This window comes from Manis pentadactyla, chromosome 8, assembly GCF_030020395.1.
Source record: "Manis pentadactyla isolate mManPen7 chromosome 8, mManPen7.hap1, whole genome shotgun sequence".
In the NCBI taxonomy this organism is placed as follows: domain Eukaryota; kingdom Metazoa; phylum Chordata; class Mammalia; order Pholidota; family Manidae; genus Manis; species Manis pentadactyla.
The window spans coordinates 109,903,137-109,926,689 of record NC_080026.1 but is presented as its reverse complement, the minus strand read 5'-3'; the positions used below and the strand labels follow the sequence as shown (position 1 = coordinate 109,926,689).

The following is a 23,553-nucleotide window of genomic DNA, read 5'->3' as shown; positions in this document are numbered from 1 at the left end:
TCGACTTCTGTGTTCCCTACCTTGGTTAATGGCATCACTGTCTATCTTCTCTTTTAAGGAAAACTTTGAACTACTTTTGATTTTTTTCTGAGTCTGATGTCTCGTATTCATTTGACCATCTGGTGGTTTTTCTTACCTCTGCACTCTTCTTTCTTGCTACTGCCAACCCTTCTAACTTCTCTCCTGAACTATTATGACAGGTTACTAGGTCTCTCTGCTCTGAAGCTCTCCTAATATATTCCTCATACTGTTATCAGAGTTATTCTCCTGAATAGTCTTCAGTAGGTTACTTCTTTGATTCATAACATCTGATATTTCATCAGACCCTGGAAGATAAAGCTTAAATCATAAAAGCACTCATAAATTTGCTCCCAGACTGTATTTCCAGGTTTCTTTCTACCCTGCTGTACTCTAGTCTTAGTATTCTAAATATTATATGTGGAAAAGGGAATATTCCGAACAGGAAGCAGGATTAGCAAAGGTGTGAAAATATGAAATGCACTTGGATTCTCCATCATGTAGACATCTACTTATCCTTTAATAGAGCCTTGGCTAAGAAGTCAACCTCTTTTATTACAGAATCCTGACTTCATCTCTTTTCCCTATTTATGCAGATTGTAAGTGCTTAATACATTTTTTCAGAGTTACTTCTGTTCTTATTTATATGGTAAGCCATTAGCTTCCTGAGGCTAGGGACCAACATTTATTCATTTTTACATTCCTTGTATCCAATATAGTGTGTTGAACACATTGTAGGAACTGATATATTCGTTTGAATTGATCACCAGCATATATAATAACTCCTTTTGAAAGCCTAGTCCTTTCTAGGACTTTTATTTCTGTAAGTCCCCTGAGGCTGCCACTAGGAGGCTCCAAAGCCATCTACATGACGAAATTTGGTTTGCTTCCAAGTTAGACAAGGAACTGATGATGCTTGACAAATCTTTATCTAAAATTCAGATGTCTAAACCTTTGTTTTAATTTTTTTAGAATTCTGTTTTGTTTTTTTTTGTGGTTGACTTTGACATTCAGCAGCTTTATATTATACATTGCCCTTTGGAGAATTTATAATATACCCAAATGATGATAAGGCCAAGGGTATAAATATTCTAGTCCAAGCCAATCTACCCATATCAAGGGGGAAAGTCAACTCTCAAAGAAGCTCTGTTAGCTTTTTCAGGCACAGAGTGAAGGCAACTGCTACTAACTCTAATCTAGTACCTAAATATTTTTTCTCTTCATGAAAAAGGCATGTATTAAATGTAGTGGTTGGCTCCTCTCCTTCCCTGTCATTTATTTAGCTTCAGAAGATTTGAACACATCAAATTCCAACAGAAATTGCTTTTTAAGATTATTGTTGCTCAATGACCAAATATGTCAGGCTATTGGCTTTAACTGGAATTCATGATTGATGCTTTGGTACAGTAAATTACAAATCATTTCTTAGAAGGTTGGCTCTGTAGGGCCCTCTTGACCCTAGAGCTTCATGCTTTTCCCCGTTTGGACGTGAGGAGGAAGAGATGAGTCCATTGGTGCAGAGCTACACTGAACTGTTCATCTGCCTCTGTCTTCTCTTTTCACATCTAAATTTTGTCTGTTCTTCATGGCTGAGCTAATCTTCTATGAGTGTTTCTCCAGGTTGTAGTAATCTCTTTTTTTTATGAATTCAGAACAACTTTAGTTCTTGTAGTGCAATCTTCTACCCAATGTGTGAATCCTACCAACTATGAGTAAATATGGTCCCAGATACACTGAGTAAATCAGCACATGTCTTAGTTTCTGCTAAGACTGGTTATGTAGGTATTCTTGACTGAGCCCATTCCTATTCTATGAACTAAGGCTTTACTTCAAGCTGTGTGTACCACTTTAACAGTTATTTATGGTTACACAATCCTTGCGTGAGACAATTTATTTCACACTTTTCTGAAGAACCAATCTGGCCAAACAAAATATCTCTGTGGATGGAATCTCAGCAATAGTAGTGAAAGAGAAGAAGTAGAGGTGATACATTTTGATATTTTGTGTAAGTTATCATTAGATCCATTTCTTATGGGACTTACACTTGGAAATAGACTTTATGTTGATTGGGTATGAGTCCTGGTGTACAGATGAAAAATCAGGGCTGTGGTCAATATTGTGAGAACAGTATTAGAAATATTTAGTAGATGACTTATGCTGAGTTATGGAAAATCTCTGCTGCTGGGTTCAGCCTCCAACTGAATTGTATTGCATGTTTTCATGAGCATTCTTGAGATGAAACGATGGTGTCTTCATCTGGGAATTATGTAAAACTAGAGAAATACTGCAGACTGCAGCAGAGGGGGCTGGAGCAGAGACTTGAATATTCATGGACATCTGCCAAGTGTCCATATATATTTGCATACATTTAGTAGAAATGGATAAAAATACCTGCTGAGGCAAATCCTGCCAGGGCATCATTTATTTTTCTGAGTGATATAGTGAGAAGAGCAACAGCAGTTAGAAGGTCCAGGTTCTAATCTTTGCTTAGTACAAAATAATGTGCAGTCAAAATGCTGGGCAAATAACTTCATCCTTGGCCCCTCTAGAGCGGGCTCAGCAGTACAGTGGACAGGCCAAGTCTTGCCACTACCTGTTTTTGTAAAGTTATATTGGAACACAGCCAGGCCCTTTTATTTATGTGTTATCTGTGGCTGCTTTTGTATTACAACAGCAGAGTGAGTAGTTGCAGCAGAAGCTGTGTGATTTATGAAACCTATTTATTGTTTGGCTTTTTATAGAAAAAGTCTGCTAATCCCTGCTTTAGAGAACATTTGGAAAAATTGGGGGGCTTTCAGTCATTGAGACTAGGGATGCTATTGGTGCCTGGATGATGGAGCCAAGAATGTCAAATGTCCTTTAGGTCAGGACATAATGAAAAACTGTCTTACTTGAAATTCGAGTAGCTTCTTCCTAGGGATTCCTTATCTATTTTTGATTGTAAGGAGAGCCCAAATTTAGATTCCTAAACTTAAGGAAATTTAAGTTTCCCAAGTAAAACGGGTTAGGAATTTTTTAATGACTCTTCATAACCTGAAAAGAAGTATCCACCAATAATCTAAATCAATTAGCATGCTTAATGGTGAAACGTCAGAAGCGTTCCATTTAAAATTAGGAAGAAGCCAACAGTGCCCGCAGGTCACCTTTGTACTAGAGGTTCTAGCTGGCACAGTAATGTCAAGAATTGTGAAGGGTCTGAGGTTTTGCTCTACTTGCAGGCTAACCAGGTAGCCTGCCAGAGTTTCCTAGATGCTGGCAGAAGATATGAGACTCCTGTGTTAGACACAAAGGAATTTATTTTTTATAGCGGTAGCAGTGGACAGAGTATTAGTATGTTTTTTGCAGTTTTCCTGAGCCTCAGTTCCCAAAGGACAATGGAAAGAGTCCTAGGTGATATTTGTATATGCAGTGGGTTGTATGATATGAGGGGAACCCTGAGATTAGGGAACCTCAGTCTTTTATAATGAGAAGTAAACAGATCTATCCTTTATTCTGGAGGGAAATATTATCTTTATTATACTGGACACTAAGCATGCCTGCCCTTTGCTCTGGAGGGAGGCACTATCTCCATCTTCTGAGGCTGTTCATATACAAACATTGTTGAAAAGATAATCTGCAACAAAGGCAGCCAATGTCTCTGATTGTGAGATAAGCAGAAATTTAGAGTCCTATGTCTTCCAACAAATAATTAAGGTAAATAAAAAATGTGTAACTTTGTATGGTGACAGATGGCAACTAGATTTATTGTGGTTATTATTTCACAATTTATACAAAATGTTGAATTACTATGTTGTACAGCTAAAATTAGTATAATGTTGTATGTCAGTTATGCTTCAATAAAAATAAAATATAAAAGGTTTAAGAATAAAGAAACAAACTTGTTTTTATTAGCACATGTATGTTTGTTTACATAGTGAATTGATGAACGTCTAGACATAAGTGTTTAGAAATTATCAGAGAGCTCACTAAGGTTACTGGATTCAAGTTCTGTATAGCAAAAACAGTTGCATTTTTATAAATTAGGGACAAAAATTTAGAACATACTGTAAAAATGATACCATTTATAAATTCACAAATAAAGCATAGGACCTTTGAATAAATCTAAGAAATGTTGCACCACATTTTAATAGAGGACACTGTAAAACTTCACTGAAAAATATAAAAGAAGACCTACATGTAGAACCATAATGTCATGGATGGGAAGATTAAATACCTTGACATTGTCTACAAATGAATTTATAAATTCAGTGCGGTTCAAACTTCTGCAAATGTGCATGTGTATATGTGTGTGTGTGTGTGTGTGCCTGATTTAAAAGGAGTAGAGTATTTGATGTAGAGTAAGCATTTAATAAAATTTAATCTCCATTCACGATAAAAACTCCCAGAAAGTAGGAAGAGTAAGGAACTTCCCTACCCTGATAAAATCATCTATAAACATGCTACAATAACATCATTCTTAATGATGAAAGGGGGAATACTGTCCATCTAAGATTAAGAAGAAGGCAGGATGTTCAGCCCACACTCATATTTCACATAATACTTGAAGTCCTAGCCAGTGAAATAAAGCAAGACAAAGAAATAAAAGGTATTCAGATTGAAAAGTAGGCATAAAACTGTATTTGAAGATAACATGATAATCTACATTAGAATATCTCAAAGAATCTATAAAGAAGTCCCTATAACTAATAATGAGTTTACCAAGACTGCAGGATAGTATGACAATATACAAAAGTGAATCATACTTCTATACATGTACTTACTATGAACATTGAAATGTGAAATGTACAGAAAATACCATTTACAGTATCACCAAACATATATATACAACAAAGTGTATGCAGAATATTTATACTAAAAACTACAAAACAGTGGTTAAAGAAGTCAAATAGATGAAGAGAGATAGAACATGTTCATGAATTAGTAAACTCAATATTGTTAAGATAGCAATTCTCCCCAATATGTGATCTATAGATTCAACTCAATCCCAGTCAAAGCCACAGAAAACTTTAGAGATATGTGTGTGTATATTAGAATATGTGAATATGTGTACACACACACACACACACACAGGAACTAGAATAGGTAAAACAGTTCTGAAAAAAAAAGACCAAATTGGGAAGACTCATATTTCTTGATTTTAAGACTTATTATAAAGCTACAGTAATCAAGGGAGTATAGTATTGGCTATAGTAATCAAGAAGAGTATAGTATTGGTAAAGGAAAAACAATCAGTGAAACAGAATAGAGGGCTTAGAAATAGACATAAATATTGTCAACTGATTTTTGACAAAGGTACAGGGTAATTCAAGAGGGAAAGGAAGTCTTCAACAAATGGCACAGGAACAATTGGAAGTTCCTATGTAAAAAGATAAACCTTGGTACACACTTCACACTTTAATAAAAAATTAACTCAAAATTGATCATATACCTACGTATAAAAAATAAAACTTACAAGACTTCTAGAAGATAAGGTAGGAGGAATCTGTGTGATCTTAAATTGGCAAAACAAATTTTACAATAGCAAAAGTATGATACATAAAAGAAAGAACTGATAAATTGGATTTTATCAAAATTTCAAACTTTTGCTCTGTGAAAGACCCTGTAAAAGGAATGAAACAGTGAAACCACAGACTGGGAGCAAGTATTTTAAAAATCAAAAATCTGATAAAGGATTTGTAACTAGGACTTATAAATAACTTAAAATTAAAAATTTTTAAACTGAATAAAAATTGGACAAAAGGTATGAGCAGGCATTTTATCAAACAAGATATTTGGATGGAAAACAAGTATGTGAAATCATTGTCATAAGAGAATGGGTATTAAAACCACAATGAGATACCACTCTCTGTTAAAATAGCTAACAAACAAAACTGATGATACCAAGTGCTACTGAGGATGTAGAGCAAATAGAGCCCTCATATATTGGTGGTGAGAATGCAAATTAGTACAGCCACAATGGAAAAGAGTTTGGCAGTTTCCTATAAAGCTAAATACACTTATCACAAGACCTGTAGTTTTGCTCCTAGACATTCATCCAATTTCATTAAAAACTCAAGTTCAGAGAAAGATCTGAATGTGAATGTTTATAGAAGATTTATTCATTGCCCCAAGCTGGAAACAACTCAGATTTCCTTCAGTAGGTGAATGGGTAAACAAATGGTGGTATGCTCATTCAATGGAATACTATTCAGCAATAAGGAGGAATGGGCTATTGATTAACAGCACGGAGGAATTTGAAATGCATTTTTCTAACTGAGTGAAGCCATATTCCAAAGCTACATAATAAACGATTTCATTGATATGACATTCTGAAAAAGACAAATCTTATAGGGACAAAAACCCCAAGCCAAACAACAGAAGAGTGCCAGGGTGAGAATGGAGGGAGGGACTGATAATGAAAGGGTAGCATAATGTTATCAAGGCTTATCTATGTGGTAGCATGTGTCAGAATTTCCTTTTGCAGCAGAATAATATTTCACTGTATGTATGCACTACATTCTGTTCATCTATTTTTCTTCAGCTGCTTTTATCTTTTAGCTATTGAGAGTAATGCTGCTGTGAACATGGATGAATTATTTTTGTTCCTTTCTAATAACTTTTTTGAGCTATAATTTGCAGATAATAAAATTCATCCAGTATAAGTGTATAGTTTAGTTATTTCTGAGACATTTAATAACTTGCACAACCATTATCATAATCCACTTTCAGAGCATTCCAATGCCTGTTTGCAATCAATCCTTATTCCCATACCAGCCCCAGGAAACTATAGATAGCTTTCTGTCTCTACTAATTTGATTTTCCCTTCCTAGAAATTTTACAGTCTTCTTGTATTTTGGTTACCCAATCTAGCATTTATCAGTAGTTTATTTCTTTTTATTGCTAAATAGTATTCTACTGTATGAATCTACCATATTTTGTTTATCCATTTACCAGTATATAGATGTTTGGGTTGTTTCCAGTTTTGACTGTTGTGCACAATGCCACTATGAATATTCATGTACAAGTTTTTGTGAACATAGACTTCATTTCTCTTAGGTAGGTGCCCAGGAGTGGATTGTTGGGTTGTACAGTAAGTTTGTCTTTAAGAAATTGCTTAAGTGTTTTCCAAAGTGGCTGTATTGTACATTCCCATTAACAATGTATGAGAGCTACCATTTCTTAACATCCTTGTTAACACTTGGTATTGTCGGTCTTTGGGATTATAGCCATTCTAGTGGGTGGTACCTCATTGTGGTTTTAGTTTGCATTACACTAATGACTAATGTTGCGATGTTGTGTATATTTTCATATGCTTATTATCCATTTGTATATCTTCTTTGGTGAAATGTCTATTCATTTGTTACATCTGTTTTTAATTGTGTTGTTAGTCTTTTTATTAAGTTGTCCTTATATATTTGTAAAATTGTGTTTATATAGTTTATCACATACATGATTTTCTAATATTTTCTCTCAGTCTTTGTCTTGCCCATTTTCTTAATGATGTCTTAAAAAGCAAAATCTTGTACTTTTGGTGAAGTTCAATTCATTTTTTTTCCATTATGAATGGTACTTTTGGCATTATAACTGAGAAATTTTTACCTAGCCTAAGGAAGAAAAGACATTCTCCTTTATTTCCTAGAAAATTCATAGCTTTAGTTTTTATATTTTGGTCAATGATCCATTTTGAGTTAATTTTGGGGGGTATGATTTGAGGTAAAGGTCTAACTTTTTTTTAAACTTTATTTTGTAAACTCATAAAAACTTGCAAAAATATGTTATTTAGAAGTATGTTATTTAGCTTCTTAGTATTTGGGGGATTTTCTAGAGATCTTTCTGTTATGGATTCCTAATCTAAAATTCCACTGTTGTCAGAAAATACACCTTATATGACTTCAGTCCTTTAAAATTTATGAGACTAATTTTTTGGTCTAATAGAAGATTATCCTGGTTATGTTTCATGTGCAATTAGGGAATATGTGTATTCTGTTTTTATTTGGTATGTTCTATAAATGTCAGTGGGTCAAGTTGGTAGATAGTATTTTCGTGCCTTTTTTTTTGATACCCTTACTTATTTTCTGTCTGGTTCTATCAGATATTGCGTAAGGTATTGAAGTCTCCAGCTGTAATTGGTGAATGTCCCTTTCAGTTTAGTCAGATTTTGCTTCATGTATTTTGGAACTCACATAGGTGCATATACATTTACAGTTGTTATGTCTTCTTGACCCTTTGGTCACCATGATCTGTCCCTTTTTGTTTCTGGTAGTATTTTTTGTCTTAAAAACAATCTTGTTTTGCATAGCAAAAGAAATCAACAAAATGTAAAGGCAACCTACTGAATGGGAAAAATATTTGCAAATGTACCTGATAAGGGATTAATGTCCAAAATATGTAAAGAACTCTTACAAATCTATAGCTAAAATAATACAAAAGAAAATCCTCTGAGTAAGAAATGGGCAGATCTGAATAGACATTTTTCCAAAGAAGACATACAGATGGCCAACAAATGCATGACAAGATGCTCAACATGACTAAGTAAGGGAAGTGCAAATCAGTGTGCAATGATATATCTCATTCCCACCTATTCCCACATGTGTTAGACTGGCTATTATCAAAAAGACAAGAAATAGCAAGCTTTGGTGAGGATGTGGAGGAAAGGAAGCCCTGGTGCACTGTTGGGAATATAAAAGCCAGCCATTATGGAGAACAGTGTGAAGGTTCCTCAAAAAATGAAAAGTAGAACTACCATATAATCCAGTATTCCACTTTTGGGTATTTATCTGAAGAAAACAAAAACCCTCATTTGAAAAGATTTTGCCCCCTCTCCATGTTCATTGCAGCATTATTTACAATAGCCAAAATATGGAAACAACCTCAGTGTCCATTGATGGATGAATGAGTATATATATAATGAAATATTATTTAGCCATAAAAAGCATTGGAATCTTGCCATTTGTGACAACATGGATGGAGATTGAGGACATTATGCTAAGTGAAATAACTCAGACAGAGAAAGACAAATACTGTAGGATCTCACTTGTATGTGGAATTTAAGTTAAAAAAACAACCACCAAGCTCATAGAGAACAGATTGGTGATTTTTGGAGGTGAGGTTGAAGTAGCTAGGTGAAATGGGTGAAGGAGGTCAAAAGGTACACACTTACAGTTATAAAATAAAAAAGTCATGGGGATATAATATACACCATGGTGACTATAGTTAATAATGTTGTATTGCATATTTGAAAGTTCCTAAGATACTAAATCTTAAAAGTTCTCATCATTGAAAAACATTTTGGTAACTATGTATAGTAATGGATGTAATAGATTTATTGTGGTGATCATTTAACAATATATACAAATATCAAATCATTATATTGAAACTAATACAACATTATATGTCAATTATACCTCAAAAAAAAAAAAAGCAGATTACCTAAAGCTTAAGGGAAAAAAACTTAAATGAGCTCTCTTAGCCCATCATTAGGGAGTATTGCCTAGAACTTACGAATTGTGAAGGTAATGTGAAAGAATGGGGAAAACACAGTGGGGCAACCCAAACTCAAAATAAACCACCTTTGTGAGTCAGAGCCATGAACTCTTTGCCTAAAGAGAATGAAGGAGGAACTAAGTTTCTTAATGCAATAATGAGAGCAATTGTTCACAGAAAAAGGAAAATCTTTACATTTCCTCTCTTCCCCAGAAAAAGCACGATTAAATAACATAATGGTTGCCACTCCAAATCCTGTAATTTTTTTTGTCTGCTATGAATATGACACTCTGTTATGGATATTATTTGCATATATTTTTTCCATTCTTTTGTTTTTAACCTATTTTTGTTTTTAAATCTAAAATATGCCTATTTTCAACAACATACACTTGGATCTTGCTTTTTAAAACTCAGTCTGTATCTGTATCTTTTAATGTGTATGTTTAGTCCTCTCACACTTATTGCAGTTACTGATATAGTTGAATTTATGTCTCTCATTTTGATACCTTCTATATCTCTTATGTTTGCTACCTTTCTGTTGTATTTTCTGGATTTTTAAAAAAAGATGTCTTTTAGATTACTCAGTTCTGGTGATTTTGATATTGTTTTACTTTCAATTATTTTCTTAGTGGGTGTCTATGGTATTATAATATGCATGTTAACTTATCACATATTCAAGTTAATATTAAATTATAGAAATTTTACTCCAATATAGTTCATTTTCCAATTCCCTCTGTTGTATTATTTTTTATATATCACATCTATATGTGTTTTAACTATAGCATATTTTTTATATTATCTTATGCCTTTTAAAGAAATTAAGAGTATAAAAGATCTTCTGTTTACCTACATATATACCATTTCTAATGTATTTCATTTCTTTCTGTGTATTTGATTTATCTAGTATCATTTCCTTTTAGCTTGAGGGACTTTAATTTTCTTATATTGCAGATCTGCTAGCAACAAATTGAGTCTTTTATTTAAAGTAGAAATACCATTATATTAATTTCAATTTTTGCTTTCGTTAAAGTATTATTGATATTACAATCTTATGATGGTTTCATGTAAACACCACTGTGGTTTCAACATTCACCCATATTATCAAGTCCTCACCCCCTCTATTGTGGTCACTGTCTATCAGCATAGTAAGATGCTATAGAGTCATTCTTTGTCTTCTCCGTGCTGTACTGCCTTCCCCATGACCTACCTATATTGTGATTGTTGCTTTCATTTTTTAATGATAGTTTTGCTGGAAATGTAATTCTTGGTTATCAGAATTTTTTTTCTTTCAGTATGTTCAATATGTTATTCCACTGCTTTCTGGCTTCTATCATTTCAGATTAAAAGTAACCATTATTTGTATTGCTGGTTCCCTTCTTTGAGATGAGTCCCTCCAACCAGCTTTTAAGTTTTTCTTTTTATCTTGGGTCTACAACAGTTTTACTATGTGTGTCCAGGTATAGATGTGTCTAGGTACAGATCTCCTTGTAATGATTGTTTTGTTTGTTGTACTTACTGGATCTGTGGATTAATAATTTTCATCAATTTTGGGATGCCTTTGATCATTATTTTTTCAAATAATTTTCTACCCTTTCTGTATTTCTCCTCTTCTCCTAAGACTCTCATATTACCCATCTGTTGGAATGCTTCATTTTGTCCTACAGGGCTCTAAGAATTGCTCATCTTTTCCTTGATCCTTTTCTTTGTTTTTTACATTATGTCATTTCTAGTTATCTGTCTTCACATTCTCTGATTCTTTCTCCTGCCACCTCAAATTTGCTAAATCCCATCTTGTGCATTTTTTATTTCAGTTTCTGTACTTTTCAACTCTAGAATATCCATTTGTTCTTTTTTTTTGGATAAAAGTTACTATTTCTATATTTCATTCTCCTATTTATTGAGTCATTGTCAGGCTTTTCTTATATTTAACATGGTTTCTTTTAATTCTTAAAAACATCTATAATGTATTCTTTAAAGTCTGTCTGCTGGATCCATATAGAGTTAATTTTATTGACTACTTTTTTTTCTTGAGTATGGATCATGCATTCCTGTTTTTGCATGACTTTTAATTAAAAAAAAACTTGGACATTTTAGATATATCATAGGGAATCTGTAATCTTATTTTTTCCCATGAGAATTGTTTTGCCTTTTTAAAAAGTAAATTGTTGGGACTTAATCTTTCTCTCTTGTGTTTTCTTCCTGCAATAACAATGAAAAACTGATATTTATTCTTGGTTTTTAAAGTTATTTTTATTTTTTAGCTTGACTTCCTAGGGTTTGCCTCTGGTTCTTCATAGCTTAGTGATCAATCAATGATTGTTCAGAACTAGTGTTTCGAACACCATGAATCTTTAAGTCTTCTACTTTCTGCTGATGGATTTTTGTGTGGATTGGTAAGAAGATTTAGTTCTGTGGTCATTTTTAAGTCTGCCCCACCTTTTGCTTTCCTCCTTGCTTCTTGGACCTCATCTCTGTGTTTGTGTACGGTCTCCCAGTTAGCCAGCTTTGTGTGAAGAAAATCCTTTGCTAAATATCCTCTGCATGTGAACACAGGCTTCCAGTCAGTCAAGGATATGTGGAGAGTTTATGTAGCTCATTTTTATGTCTTTCAAAGTTCTAGGATCTCCCTCTTACAATTTTTGGCTGGTCTGCCAATCTGCCACTTGTCTCCACAAGAACTGCAACCTTATGTTCTAGTGGAACTGTGGGTTACTAATTTAATGAATAATGGAGAAAGATGTATGGAAGAAAGAAGCAAGGACAAAAATAGAAACATTTCTGTACTCATGTTTCAAAACTAATGATGGGCAATAACTTGATGTTCGGGTATCAACTTTGGTGCAAGATGCCCTCTCCTTTGCTGCCTCTCACAGGCATCCTTGAACTATAAATCAGGGTAAAGTTCATAGGGGAAGATGATATATGGACAGCTTGATACTGAGAACCATACTTGTTATGTGTTACAGCAAAGAATATCAGCAAGAAGGAGAAAGCTAGTAGCAGGAGAGTAGATATTTAGAGATCTTCCACTCCATCAACTTCTCAGTTTGGTAGACCAGGAGAAAACCAAGGCACAAGGATGTTAAGTTTTTAGTTTATAGTTTCACAATTATTTGGCAAATTAGTTGAAATTTATACCTGTCTTCTGGCTTTATATCTTTACTCTATTGTGTTTAGCAAGGAACACAAGGAAAGCATAAGTTTTGGTAGGACCATAATGTCCTTGAGTTAAAAATGACCCAGAGGAATAGAACCCTGCTACACTGTTAGTGGGAATGTAAGTTGGTGCACCCACTGTGGAAAGCAATATGGAGGTTCCTCAAAAAAAATAAAAATAGAAAAATCATTTGACCCAGTAATTCCACTCTTAGGAATTTACCTGAAGAAAATAAAATCCTTGATTCAAAAAGACATATGCACCCCTATATTTATCACTGCATTATTTGCAATAGCCAAGATATAGAAGCAACCTGTATCCATCATCAGACAAATGGATAAAGAAGATGTGGTTCTTATATACAATGGAATATTATTCAGCCATTAAAGGAAAAGAAGTCCTCCTATTTGTAACAACATGGATGGATCTAGAGGGTATTATGCTCGGTGAAATAAGCCAGGTGGAGAAAGACAAATACCATATGATTTCACTTATTTGTGAAGTATAAAAACAAAGCAAAACAGAAAGAACAAAATAGTAGTAGACTCATAGACAATGAGAAGGGACTAGTGGTTACCAAGGGGGAGGGGTTGAGGCAGGTGTGGGGGGAAGGTGAAAGGGATAAAGGTGCACTATAATTTGTGGACACAATATAAGTTGGTCATGGAAACAGTAGTACAGCATGGAGAATACAGTTAATGATTCTGTAACATCTTACTATGTTGATAGTAACTGCAATAGACAGGGTGAGGATTTCATAATGTGGTAACTATTGAACCACTGTATTATATATTTGAAACCAACATAAGATTGTATATCAATAATACTTTAATAAAAAAAATGACCTACAGGAATAATGCCCTCCAATAATAATTTACTGATATTATTATAATTATTCTTAGCAACCACTAAAACAACCAGTGCTTGTTGAATGCCTAGTATGTCACTATCCCTGTGTAAGGTCATTACAAATATGTTATTAGTATTCTCATTTTTGAAAATTAGGAAAGGAGAGATTTGCTGATTTGTAAAGAGCTCTCAGATAGTAAGTAGTAGAGCTGGGAACCAAACTTGTATCTGCTTGAATTCAAAGATTGTGCTTGTAAGTATCTATTATATTGCTTCACATAATTTTGGTGAAAGTACCTAAGCCTGCACTTGGCAGGCTGTAGTGATTATACTGGAATTATTGTGCCTGTGTTGCTTCCACTCTGCTTGAATATATCTAGGGATGGGAAACTCACTCCATCCTCAGTTAGCTCTTTTCCTTATATGACAGCTTCTGTTGTTTTCTCATGTGGAGTTGTATTGTATGTCTTTTGGTTATGTCTGTAATGTTTTGTTTTCTGGATTTATACAGAATAAGTCAGTTTTCTTTTCAGTATAAAAGCAAGTCTTCAGTTTTTTTCTTTGCCAGGCTCAACAATCTCACCTTTTTTCATCTGTTTTTAAATTATAAAATTATTTCCCATCTTGATACTTTAGATGTACTCTAGATGATTGGTATTCTGCTGAGAGATCCTAATTACAGTTGCAAATAAATATAATACCACAGCTAGGATGCTAATAACAAAAATAGTAATACCTTCTCTTGGTAGAGCTCATATTAGACAGGAGGCATAATGCTAAGTCTTCTGTGTCTTTTTACAGTAACAGTAGATGAAGAAATTGAAGCTTACAGAGGCACTGTTGTCTGTCAATTCTGCAACTAATAAGTCACCACTACACCAGAATTTGAACCATGGTCACTGCTTGACTCTAACTCTTCACTACTACTCATTCATACAGTAGGAATAATAATATTGTTTATTGTTTGTCATTATGAAAACAGATTAGGATTTCAAAAATAGATAGCTATTATTGGTTTATACAAATAGTGCTTTTATCTCACACAACAAGAAATCAAGAGATGGGCAACCTAGCCCAAGTATGACAGCTATGGTAGCTCAATAACAATGTAGGGACTTAGGCCCTTCCTATCTTTCTGTTCACCATCCTTAGCATGTAGTCCTTTGGCCTCTTGCTTCTTGACTCATTGCCAAAAAATGACTACTGTTCTTCTGGGCCTTATGTCTATGTTTTGTCCATGGAATAGGAAGGACTAAAAAGCTGAAGGAAAAAAAACTGGTTTCCTCTTAGTGAGGTTTGTCTTTTAATTTGGCAAGGGAAGGCCCCCTCAGGATGTCTGTCTGTAGCTCATTGGCAAGTACCATGTTACATGGTTACTCCTTGGTGCAGGAAACAGAAATTTTGTGTTTTAGCTTTTCAGTCTCTAGAGTAAGGTGAAGGAGAAGGGATTGTGTTTAGAATTTGGGTTAGCTCGTCAGTGTCTACCACATACATGTATAGGATTGTTGGAAGGATTCAATGATACATTGTAATTTAAAAGTTCTGCAGAGTGTAATTTAAATATATGTCAACTATTATTCTTCTAGCCTTCTATTGATAGTTTTAAAAACTAAAGTGTTTCCTTGAATTTATTCTGATTTTGTATTCAAGCCTCAGAAAATCTATAAGATTAATTACTTGTGTAAATGTTAAACAAGTTCACTTTATTTTTTAAATTAAAGCTTAGTTAATATATAATATTATTTTGGTTTCAAGTATACAATGTAGTGATTTACCAGTTATCTACATTATTAAATCCTTACCTTAACTAATGCTACTATCCGTCAACATAGAAAGATGTTACAGAACTATTAACTATATTCTCTATGCTATACTTTCATCCCCGTGATGAATTTATATTATGATGGAGATTTTGTACCTCTTTATCCCCTTCACCTATTTTACCACCCACCCCAATCCCACTCCCATGGTAACCACCATTCACTTCTCAGTGTCTATGAGTCTACTGATGTTTTAAACAAGTTGTTCACTTTATTGCCTACATTCTAGAAATTGGTACAAATGTATTTACACATAAATACTACATTATTTCCAACCAGCTACCCTATTTTCCTCTAAGAATAAGTAAGGACCATTCCCACATCTGGCTAATCTTTGTGTACCACACATCCTAAACCCTCTTTGTATCAGGGGTTTGTGTATTTTTATCTTGTTTATATCTTGGCATCTTTTAGGGTTCTCTTGATGGATTTGAGGTTATTTGTCTAGAACTAATAAGTCACCACTAATAAGTTCCACTGTCCATGCCAAATGCCCTATTTTCTATTAGGTGTTTTGAACATTGCTTAAAGAGCCCAGTCTTTCCTATTGGTACCATCAATGTGGGCATTCGTTTTTCCTCTCCAAAGCCATTGGTGTCAACAGTGACAGAGCAGTGTTTTAAAAACATTTTCTCTTAAAATACTTCAGTTTGCTATACAAAACTTGAAAGTTTCTAGAGTTGTCATCCAGATTACTGCCGATAAAATCATTTTTTTCTATGATATCAGCTGAATTATGCTTTAATTTGTAAAAATAAATAATTAACTTCAGGACATGAAAGCTCCTTGCTAATTGGGAAGTATTCTAGATAAATGTTCATTTTTGAAGAAGGCTGTTTTCTGGAGAATATTTTTGCTCTGAGTAAAGTATAAAATATACTGAAGTATAAAAAACTTCCTGTCACTAATGGGAAAATAATTGGGAAGAGGCAAATCTGCAGAGTGACTCAAAGAGCCCTGCTCTTGCTTTCTTCAGTGACCCATAAAATATTTCTAGATTTAAAGAGTGAATAATGGGTCAGAATTTTCCTAGAGGTACATGAAAAATAGAAACCTGACCAGCTAATCAAAAAAATGGCAGCCTTAGTTTGAACTGACTGGGCTGGCTGGGAGGTAAATTTGAAAACAGGCCAAGTATCCTGAATACACATGCTGGAACTGTCATCTAGACCTACAGGATGAGGTAGGGGAAATGACCTTCATAGTCACTAGTATTCAGACAACTATTTAAAACACAATAAAAATATTGTATTATTTTTCTTAACGGAGTGTGGCAAAAGATGTTAAAAAAAGGCCCCAGGAGGTCGATAAGTCCTGGAGGTGAGCTGAGAAGAAAAATAGAGGAATGAGAATTTATAAATGAGGTCAGAGAATACTAAGAATTTGGAAATGACCAGAGAAACTTTCAGGATGTATCGTGAAGTCGAAAACCTTTCAGGTGTATTAGTTCTGAATCTGCTCTTTCTGATGAAAGTGCTGGTAGTTTATAAATTCTGTCATTTTAGGTGAAACAGAACTTTGATGTATGTATGTTTTTTTGTTTCCTTTTTTGTTTTTGCTGCCTGCCTTCTTTCTTTCTTTTTGTAGACATTGTTCGCAGTGATGTTGCCTTGGATAAACAGAAAGGCTGCAAGATTGCCCAGCACCCTGATGTTATGCTAGAGCTCCAACGGGAGAAGGCAGCTCAGATGCACCTGGTTCTTCTAAAGGAGCAATTCTCCAATACTTACAGTAATCTCGTATTAACAGGTAAGGCTACTGGAGTCAGCTGAAATCTTAGAGCGCTGTAGATTGATGGCCTTTATCAGTTAGCAACTTGATGCTTGGGAGACACTAAAGGGGGATCCAGATGAGCCCACATCTGTCTCTTTCCACCCACTATATTCCTTTTTTAATTGTGATGACTCTTGTCTTCTTGTGAAAAATATTTCTTGTAGTTTGCAGATGTATTTTGGCTTGAAGTTGTGGGCAATTCAGCATGTATGATCTCAAAAGACTGAACCAATGAAAACCTAATGAAGCTTTATAAAAATATGACTTTTTAGATGTATGCCAGTAGATTTGAGAGAATTACTAAATTTGGTTTCTAAGAAGCAACTATTTTCCTCTTCCTGTGTATGCCTTTTCTATGAACTCAGTGAATATAAAGATGAAATGTAAAAGAGATAATAATCCACAGGCAGAACTGAAAATTTTCTATTCCTGGTGGAGTTTGAAATATCTGGGGAATTTGATTTTCTTTTTAAGAGCAAAAAGGCTATGAGACTGAGCCATATTCCCTTTGGTTCTAGGAGGGAAGTGAATATGTGTGAGGGCTCAAAGGAGGAACAACTTTTTGCAGGGCTGCCTGTAAACTTTGCTGGTAAAGAGAATGTGAGTTGCATGCTTCTTTCCAGCTTTGGAAAATATTCTACTAGCAGACTAATTTGAGAATCATGAAGGACTTGAGATGAGCTAAGAAGAGCAGTCCAAGTTATTCCTGTTTTCTTAAGGGAATGCAAGGTGGACCTGCATTATATTGATCCTAAAAAACTTTGCAAATCAGAAGTGTGTGTTTTCCCTTGTTTATGTCTAGTTAAAAAAATAAAAAGATGGAATGTCTGACAAGATACGAACATCTCACACTTAATTTTGTAACCTCCAAGTTAGGAAAATTTTAGTTTTTTTACAGGTTTCCTGGTATTTTGCCTGGAATTGCTGAGGGGCAACCTAGTTGTTTTCCTTTGAAAAAGCATAAGTCTCTTCCAACTTTTCATCTTAATACCTAGTAGAAAGCCCAATAGCATGAGATGAAAGCCAGATTTAGATGTGGCTTTGTTGACCAGAAAAGAGGATTATGGATTTCTTAAGTATAGTCTCTGTTTTCGTTCTTTGATAGGTCATTAAGGAGGGAGAACTTAAAAATGATTTATGGCCAATACATGTATTTTCCTAAACGGATTAGTGAAACTGTGTTTAAGTTTAGATGTTTGGGAAGAGCATAGATTTTTCTCCAAATTTCTTTAGTCTACCTCAAATATACAAATGTACATGTATTTAGTATTTTCCAATTGAATTATTAGATATGAGATTTTTAAATTTCATCCTTATTTTGATATTTCTAATTTCCATCCATATTCTCTAATATGTTAGATTGGTCAGACCCATCTTCTTTACCGTGGCATAGAAAGGGCTTAGGGTAATTCTAACCCTAAACTGTGGATCCAGAGTATGGCTTGGAGGCGTATTATCTTTGAAAACACAAGTGTTCCATTGCGTTCAGTGGAATCTTTTCTAATTCTCAGTAACATAATCCCCTTGGATGTTTATTCGCAGTTCAAACTGTTGGAATCAACATTGTCAACTTTTACCCTGACAACTTGCTTACTTTCTACTAAACAAACTTACCCTAGAGAAGAGCCTCTTTCCTCATCTCACTTCTCCTAAGCTGCTTCAAAGAGTCCTCAAACATAGTCCACATTTTTCACCCAAATGCCTATGCAGAGGTGGTACCTTGCTGCAGACAGAGCATTTGGTGTGCCCTAGTTTGTTTACATGAAAGTTCAAAAGGTTCTGGTTCCAGGTGTTGGGAAGAAATGGAGTCATTTTAACTTAGCATTAATGATAAAACTATTTTAATATCCTTTCACTAAGTCTTTGATTTTACACAGTGTGGTTTTCTAATTGTTATGAAGTTTAATCCTTGATTTCTTGTATAAATTTTGAGAACATGGTCTCCAGACAGCTAAACATAATATTTAAACATAACTAAACTAACTTTTGTAAATATTTCCCTTTTCAGTGATGAATGTATATTGGTAAGGAGGGTGAGGTTGAAGGGGCAGAGACCTCTCAAATGAAGTGACTTTCTTAACCAACATGTTCAGAACACTTACTCTGGGGTTTCTGCTTAGTGATGTTCCACTTATTTTGTATAACTCTAGCATAATGTTTGAAATACCTGCAATGAAAGTATTTATGTGGGAGCAGGATGAGGAAACTGGGCCTCTAAAATCTTAGAAAGAAAACTTTTTTTTCATGCCTCTGTCCTCCAACCCCTCTCCTCAATTATTTATAGCATTTCATGTATATGGGTAGCAGTGTATCATAATTGTTCCCTGGTCAGTTAGTGGTATATTCTTTATTTTAAAATTGGACAACTAAGATCATAGTATAGGAAAAAATTAATCAAGTGATTGAAATGTCAGATGGTTAAAAGCATGTTAAAAATGGTTGTTTTTGTTCCCCTCATGGGCAAGCCCACATTTTTAGATGTTCCATCTTTAACTGATGTGATTGTCAGTGTTGAGGTGAGAGGCATGTATTTATATTCTGCATTCCACCTTATGATCTCTCTTAAACAGCCACCCCTCAGATGAGGACAAATGACATTCTAGCTTTGAGGGTCTTCTGACCATTTAATAAAAGGAAACAACTCTACAGTCTTAGTGACAGCCTAATTAATGGAAACTAATAACAGTTCTTAAATGCATGTATCATATTGAAGTTCCTCATTATATCATATTTTTGGAAAAATGGATTGTATTTTTGCATGGCATTAAGCATGTCTTAATGTTTTCATATGAATGATTTACATGGTATTGGCAATAATGTTTGCGTTTCCTAACCTACAGGGTTTTTGAAGTGAACTCTAAGGTTATGGGATGGTAATGGAATAATCCCAGGAGAAACACCAGTGATAGTACTGATTTAAATGGTGAGAAGTCTTATGTACACTTTGGCCACACTGACTCACCAGCACCTGCATGTATGCTTGTCCTGTAGCTTCTTGAATCTGAAGAGTTAATGTCAATGTGCATGTTACTCAAGGAGTGACAAATGAGAGGGAAAGTTGGGGAGGAGACTTTCAGAAAGGGCAGGGATCATGTCTTCAGTTTCATTGTTATCTCAGGATTCTTAATGTAGTAATGCCCTGTAAATTTGTTGAAATATTTTACTGTGTGCGTAATTGAAGACTACATTTTAATGGATAATTTTGACATCTATTAAATAACTTTCATAGATTCAGATTCAGTTATTTGTCTCCCTCACCTTTACCCCACCCCTTTTTGAGGTATAAATAGTCATCATAAATGGATGGTATTACTCAAGATGCTTCCCAATATTCCTTTATGAGGACTTGCATCATGTTATTGGCTGGCACTTTTGGTTTTATACTTGTCCTTCCCATCTTTAGATTCCAGAGTGGACTGGGACTCCTGTGATCAGCTTTACTGTATTATTTGGCAAATGAATTGAGGAAAATTGGTTCATACTTCCTGTTGTGGACCATTCTTCTACCTTCAATATTGAGCAAAGAGCCCAAATCAGTGGAATAATTGTTCTTTCAGTTCCAACAAACTATAATGATCAAAGAACTGTTTCCAAGTCTTTTTAAATTATGTGCATTATATTTCATAGTATTGGATATAACATACTTTATTTACCATTTTCCTATTAATGTACATCTTGACATTTACTTCTTTAGAGTAGATTTCTCAAAGTGGATGTTGTGGTCAAAAGGTATATTTAAATTTTATAAATTCAGGTTTTATTGAGGTATAATTTATATTCAGAAAGAACAAATTTTGACAAATGTATATACTATAGAGTCATATGGCCATCACCATGATCAAGACACAGATTTCTGTTACTTAATAAGTTCTATTGTCTTGCTTTGCAGTCAGTCTCCTTTCCCTGCCTCCAGTCCTTAGCTGTGTCTGATCTGGTATTTGTCCCTAAATGTCATATAAGTGGAATAATAAAGTAGTTGTGTGTCTAATTTCTTTCACTTAGTATACTTTTTTTTTGAGTTTCATTCATCTTGTTACATATATTAGCATTTCATTCCTTTTTTGTTGCTGAGAAATATTTCATGTTATGAATATCTTTTAACTTATTTATCCATTCATCTGTTGATGGACATTTGGTTTTTAGTTTTTGGTGATTATGAATAAAGCCACTGTAAACTTGTTCTCAGATCTATGTTGACATATTTTCATTTCTCTTTGGTAGATACCTAAAGTGGGATTGCATGATTTATTGTGTTTGGAAAAGAAATTGTCAGACTGTTTCCCAAAGCGTCTGTACTATCTTGCATTTCACCAGCAGTGTGAGAGTTGTAGTTCCTCCAAGTCTTTGATAACAATTAGTATTGTCTTTAAAATTTTAGCTATTCTAGTGAATATGTAGTAGTTTCCTTTGGTTTTGATCTGCAGTTTACCTTATGACTAATGATACTGAGCATCTCTTATGTGCTTATTTGCTATCTATATATCTTTCTTGGTGCAGTATCTGTTCAAACCTTCTGCCCATTTAAAAAAAAAGTAATGAGCGTTGTTTTCTTACTATTGAGTTTCAAGAGTTCCGTATGTATGTTGGGCTAACAAGTCCTTTATCAGACATGTGATTTGCAAATATTTTTTTCTCTGTGACTTGTCTTATTTTCTTAACAGTTTATGTCAAAGAGCAGAAACTTAATTTTGATGAAGTCCAATTTATGACTTCTTTGCTCTTGCATTTAAAATTTTAATGCACCTTGCCAGACAGTTTTCAGAAAAGATTGTAGCAATTCCCATTCCCACTAGCAGTGTACAAGAGCAGTTATTTCCTAGCATTCTCATTAGCACTAGGTATCCATGCTCTTTTCAGGCATTTTCAGTATAACAGGTGAGAACTATTATCTTGTTGCAATTCTATGGCTGTAGCTAGGGCAGGTGTACTTTCACATATTTATTGGTGATTTCCATTTCTTGTTTTGTGCATTGCCTATTAATATTATTTGCCTTTAAAAAAAATTGGGTGTTGATCAGTTTATAAGTGTTCTTTGTGAATTAGGAATTAGGAATGTTAATCCTTTGTCATATGTATTGCAAACCATTTTCCTCCCTGGGTATCATTAATTTTTTCGACTCTTTTTTATTTAGAGCTTCAATCTTTTACTGTGACTGGAATTTGTTTATATATAGTGCAATATAAGTGTTTTAATATTGTTTTCTCCAAGTAGCCAGCCAGTTTTGCATACACTGTTTTTAAAATAGAACATTCTTTTGCCACTGAATTAAAACATCATATATATTACATATTTATACTCCCACATACATTTGTACCTGTTTCTGAACTCTGTTTTCTGTCATTTTTCTATTCTGCTGATGCTATACTGTTTTAATATCTTTTTACTAGTATACTATTTTGAGGCTTATTAGCCACTCCCTCATTTTTCTTTTTCAAGGTTTTCATGTTTATTCTCATAAAATTACTTTTGGAATGAACTTTTCATTTTCTCTAGTTCAAGAAAATTCATCACTGGATTCTGATTTGAATTGCATTTGACATAATCCTACTTTGGGAAGGATTGATTTTTTTTTTTTATAGCAAGTCTTCCACTTAAGAACATGGTATGTCTCTTCACTTGTTCAGTTCTTGTTTTATGTCATTTGATAATTTTTATAATTTTTTCCTATACCTTTCTTGTTAAATTTATTCTTTAAAATTTTATACTTTTGCTGATGTTGTGAGTGAACTTACTTCTCTTTATAACTTACTGATCAAACATAAAGGTAGATCTGTCTCTTTTCTAAATTTTTGCCAATTATTTTCCTTTTAATTTCCAAAACCTCTCAAACAATATTGAAAAATAGTGATGGTAGCTGCTTTTTACCTGATTTTAAAGAAAATCACTTCACTATTTAATAGGCATAAACATCTGAATACTTATCCACTAAAATCAATACCTTTAACGTCAAAATATATTTTTTCAAAATGAGAATGACTTTATTATTATTTATGATTACAGTAGAGATAAAAACATTTTGATTAATGTTTTTCTAGACATCTATTCATATACAAATTATTTGTAAGTCATAAGTTCATAATTTTATGCAATCAAATGAAATAATACATGCCTGTTATTTTGTAACATCCTTTTTAACAACATTTTGTGGACATCTTTCTGAATCAAAGAATAGAGTTTCATATTCTTTTTAATGGCTATATTAGAATTGTATTGTATGGATATATTGTAATTATTTAGTTGACCTTCTTTAATAGACATCATGGTTGCCTCTAATATTTCATGATTATAAACTATGTTGTGATGAACATCATAGCATATATATTTACATATATCTTTGTATAATTCCTGAAAGTATAAGTGATATGTCAAAGGAATGCACATATAAAATTTTGATGCATTTAGTAAATGGACTTCCAGAAAGATAATGGCAATTTATACTTTTAGCAACAAAAATGAAATAATTAATTTATCTT

At 33.8% G+C, this 23,553-nt stretch overlaps 1 protein-coding gene across 1 annotated transcript in view; it reads left to right on the top strand.

Annotated features, from left to right (window-relative positions):
- The window catches only part of HPSE2 (heparanase 2 (inactive)), a 678,034-nt gene that overhangs the window by 51,541 nt on the left and 602,940 nt on the right, over positions 1–23,553 (top strand). Inside the window, exon 3 of the mRNA XM_036886477.2 lies at positions 16,894–17,055. Coding sequence (XP_036742372.1) covers positions 16,894–17,055 — 162 coding nt within the window. The remainder of the gene's footprint in view (positions 1–16,893; positions 17,056–23,553) is intronic.